This window comes from Anneissia japonica, unplaced genomic scaffold (genome assembly GCF_011630105.1).
Source record: "Anneissia japonica isolate Jap-2015-1 unplaced genomic scaffold, ASM1163010v1 scaffold287754_len4335492_cov202, whole genome shotgun sequence".
NCBI classification, from domain to species: Eukaryota; Metazoa; Echinodermata; class Crinoidea; order Comatulida; family Comatulidae; genus Anneissia; species Anneissia japonica.
In genome coordinates, this window is record NW_022705543.1 from 1,043,773 (window position 1) to 1,048,028 (window position 4,256).

General features: G+C 35.2%; 1 protein-coding gene across 1 annotated transcript in view; it reads left to right on the top strand.

Moving 5' to 3' along the window:
- The first annotated feature begins 349 nt into the window (after window positions 1–349).
- The window catches only part of LOC117105838 (fibroblast growth factor 1-like), a 4,910-nt gene continuing 1,003 nt past the window's right edge, over window positions 350–4,256 (top strand). The window contains exons 1-2 of the mRNA XM_033247138.1: window positions 350–744; window positions 4,046–4,173. Of these exons, the coding sequence (XP_033103029.1) occupies window positions 468–744; window positions 4,046–4,173 (405 nt within the window). The 5' untranslated portion in view covers window positions 350–467. The remainder of the gene's footprint in view (window positions 745–4,045; window positions 4,174–4,256) is intronic.

Consider the following 4,256-nt stretch of genomic DNA (forward strand, 5'->3'; position numbering starts at 1 on the left):
ATATATATATATATACCTCAAAACGAACGAAATATTATTATTTTTATTATTATTTTGTTTTGTTAAATAGTTTAGTATTTTTTCTAACGATACCTCTTTAGTACTAATAGGCTGGAGCTTATCCAAGTTTCAAGTAGCGTGAAGAGAATGAGTGTGATGCTGGTACATCGCATGTCACTCACAGTAATTATGCTGGTACCCGTTGATACTGGACTGAAGCAATGTATATAAAGTGTCTCAAGGATTGAAAACCAAAACCTTAAGTTTTGGAAACTAAACCATTCCCACTGCGCCAACCACCTCCTTATTGTCACTGTCGTATAACTCAGCTATTCAAATATTGGTATATATGATTACATATTTGTGTTCTAAAATTGAACATTCAATGTTTAGATGAAATTGAGTATTAGTATTAATTTAATGTTTCTCATTCGATTTAGTTTTCCAGATTTCTCCAATTCCTAACAATGGTTTTAATACTGAAACTTAATTTGCTGTGGGCGGCAATTGTTACTTTGTCAATATCATCACCGTTATTACAGAACACAGCATCCGTTGAAACCCGGAGTGTCAATAGTCATGATTATATGAATGATGAGGGGTGGGACAACTCAGAAAGATATAATAGTACGACAAATCCACCCAATGCTGTTACACAAATGATAGTATCAAGAACGGGGTACTTCCTTCGAATTGGTCCCGATGGACTGGTTAGCGGTACAAGTAACTGTAGAGACGAATATGGTAAGTAGGCCTTTTTGTTTCCATATCGCAACGACAAGTATTGGACTTACAACCGAATGATGCGAGTTCAGGCCAATGCTGGTTTCGTTGGTTTTGTTTCGTCGATAAGATTTCCTCTGTCTTTCTTAACACCCTCCGTACAATCTTGTGCCAAGTCCTGTGCTGCTAAAAGCTGCATGGTAGAAATGGACCTTGGGGACAACACGCGTGTTTGTAGGACACGCCCATATCCTGGCCCTGTTCTGATTGGCCAGTTGTTGGGTTTGATCGACACCGTCCGCAAAGGTCCATTCTCCATAGGGAATGAAACGCAGGAAGTTGCACACAATCCATTATACATGATACTTTTTAATTTCTGGTAATTATTAGGCCTAATATAATAATAATTTTATTATTGGTTTTTCCAGCAGTACTGGGAAAAGGCATTGTTTTTGTTCTCATTTTTTTTCTTTTTTCTTGCATATATTTTTCCTATCTTTTTGCACTGTTTTTTTTTTCTGGCCGTCACTCTGGTCACCATGCTTAGAATTTTTCCGTGCTTTGCTGAAGCATAGGCCATATATCAAGGATGTGCCTCCTAATATTTAGTGTCAATCTATGGTGGGGTGTGCGTGTGAGGACCAACTAAAGTGATTTAAGGTCAAACAGTCTACACCGGATTTCAAAAACCGGTCGGTTGATGTGAATGAAAGTTAAACTTACGGGAAAATTTAATCAAGTTACAAGGAAGAAATTTTTATGTGTTAGTGACGATCCAGTGAAGGGTGTAAATTTGAGGGTCTTTTCAATTTTTTAGGTCCCAGACCTAAATTTCTCTTTCAAAAAAACAATGGGTCTAAATGAAACATTCTATTTTGTAAAGGTTTTGTAAAAAAATGATTAAATTTTTGTGACGATCCGCAGTATGATGTGGATCTGAGGAGACCATTCAAAGGAAAACGTCCCAGACCAGATATTTCGAAAACGGATCAACTGATCTGAATGAAACATTCGGAAAAAGTTTAACCAATTAATAAGAAAGATAGTATTATGTGTTGGCGAAGAATCAGTCAAGGGTGTAAACTGGAGGGTCATTTAAATTTTTGAGATCCCAGACGTAAATATCTATAAAAAGAGTTTTGTAAAGATCAAAGGCCTTACACGCTGCACCACACGCTTCTACTAGTCCAGAGTCCACACTCACCTCAGCCCACTGAAGGCTGATGTGCGACATTTATATTTTTAGCGCCTCAGCTCTAGACATCTGGAAATAGCATATCTGACTTGAAAAATGTGCCTAATTTTGGAAATTCAATGTTCAATTTTGAATAGACTGACCATGAGACTATATCGTTTATAATAGGATGCCGTCATCAAGTGAGTAGGGGTGGCGTCGTCGAAGAAAAAGAAAATGTATATGTATTTTCTACATATTAGTAGATTCTAAGATCGATTAAATAGGCCTAAGCCTTTGAAACCCCCAGATCACTTTTGGAATATTTTGAGCGACGCCTGACCACACCCAGTTTTCTCTCGTCGGAGACATCATCGTCCCTTATAAAAGGATGAGATTTCACAAAAAAAATATCAACTAATTTAATTATCGCTTAATTATAAATGTAACTTTTTTATACCTTTTAAAATTTTTTACTAAGAATCGCTGATATGTACATATTTTGCTTCAATGTTTCTAAATTGTTTATAAATTGTAAATGTATCCAATTCTATTCTCTCTTAGGCCTAATCCCTTTTTTGCTTTATTTTTTAGCTTTCGTAATTTTTTTACTTTGTTTTATTTCATGATTTTTTTTTTTATTTATTTAGCGTTTCGTGTCCTTTTTGTGATGTTATTGTACTGTTTTTTCTTGGTCTATTGTTCAACTTCAGTTTTATATGATAAATAATTGCAATAAGGTATCTCGTATCTCATCGACCATAAAATTGTAAATATATCCAATTCTATTCTCTCTTAGGCCTAATCCCTTTTTTGCTTTATTTTTTAGCTTTTCGTAATTTTTTTACTTTGTTTTATTTCATGAATTTTTTTTATTTATTTAGCGTTTCGTGTCCTTTTTGTGGTTTCATTGTACTGTTTTTTCTTGGTCTATTGTTCAACTTCAGTTTTATATGATAATTAATTGCAATAAAGTATCTCGTATCTCATCGACGTAAACGGCAAAGCACTCAAAAATAATAAACATACACGTCACGGTACATTGGTGTTGAAATTGACGAAGTAATATGACTTCCACGTTCAAAACCTATCTAAATCACTTGGGATGTCAATATTAAGTAAGTTTATTCGGGTACGCAAGTCTCCTAGAAAAAGTGCAGGCCTACTAAACAGTAATTCATAGTACGGTACATGTACATAGTACATAGAACATAGTACGAGGACCTCTGAGACGTTAAGACTGCCCCCCACCCCCTCCAAAAAAAAACAAACAAAAAAAACCTTGAAGTGAAGCCCTAGCCTTTTTTTATTTTTTTATTTATTTATTTATTTTTTTTTTTGCAACTCTGGTTGGGATTCTTTTCGAGATGGGCTTCTTTTCGAGTATCTTCAGACACATTGCCGGCCAGTAGGCACATTGCTGGAAAAAGTAGCCTCGAAAAGAGGCTATTTCTTTCCAGCAATGTGCAAAGTAAAGAGGGGGCTTCTTTTCAAAATGAATGCTGTAAATTTTGGGAATTACTACTATAAAACAATAAATAAGGCCACTGTAACTTCAATCTGTACCATGGAGTGTATTAACTGGCATTAAGTCACCTAAACTACTGTACAAACCAAACTTCCCCCTCTTTAGTGTTGCAAACTTTTCGAGATGGACTTCCCCACGAGATTAAGCACACTGGGCTTCTATTCAAGGTTTTATGGTATATCCATGTATTTTACAATTTCTTATTTTTGGTTAATCTTTCTGTTAGTATCAAAATATGTAACTAAGAGTGACTCAACCTATTCCATGCAGTGATAAAGTTTACAAGCTTCATCACACGTGTATGATGAAATTTGGAAAAATACTCCTCCCATTCTCCTCTTCCCGTATTATCCTCCCTTGGGTCAACCGAAGCGGAAAATAGATGGTGCTGTTAACTGAACTGTCATAGAAGGTATACTAGGTCCAAGCTGTTATTGCCACTATTTTGTTATCAAATTCTATGCCTACTGAAATGTACTACTGCACCAAAATTGCTTTTAAAATATTTGGGAAAGCCGATTTGAGCGAAGAGATAAAGGTGTAGATCGTTGCAGGCAAAATGGCGTTTTATTTAATAGCCCGAAAGACCAGAATTCTTTTTATTTTTTTTTATTTTTTAGTGCAAATGACAACATTTGGTGTTGGCCCTAGTTTGTTCGTCATCCGGGGTTCTGAATCTGGACTTTATTTATCGATGGATGGAAATGGCAGGATATCAGCAAGAAAAGTGAGTCGTAAACACATCTATGTAGCCTACTTTAACATTGTTTATGTTCATATTTCAAATATGTATATAAGGCCTATATATATATACATATTATATAAATGTAT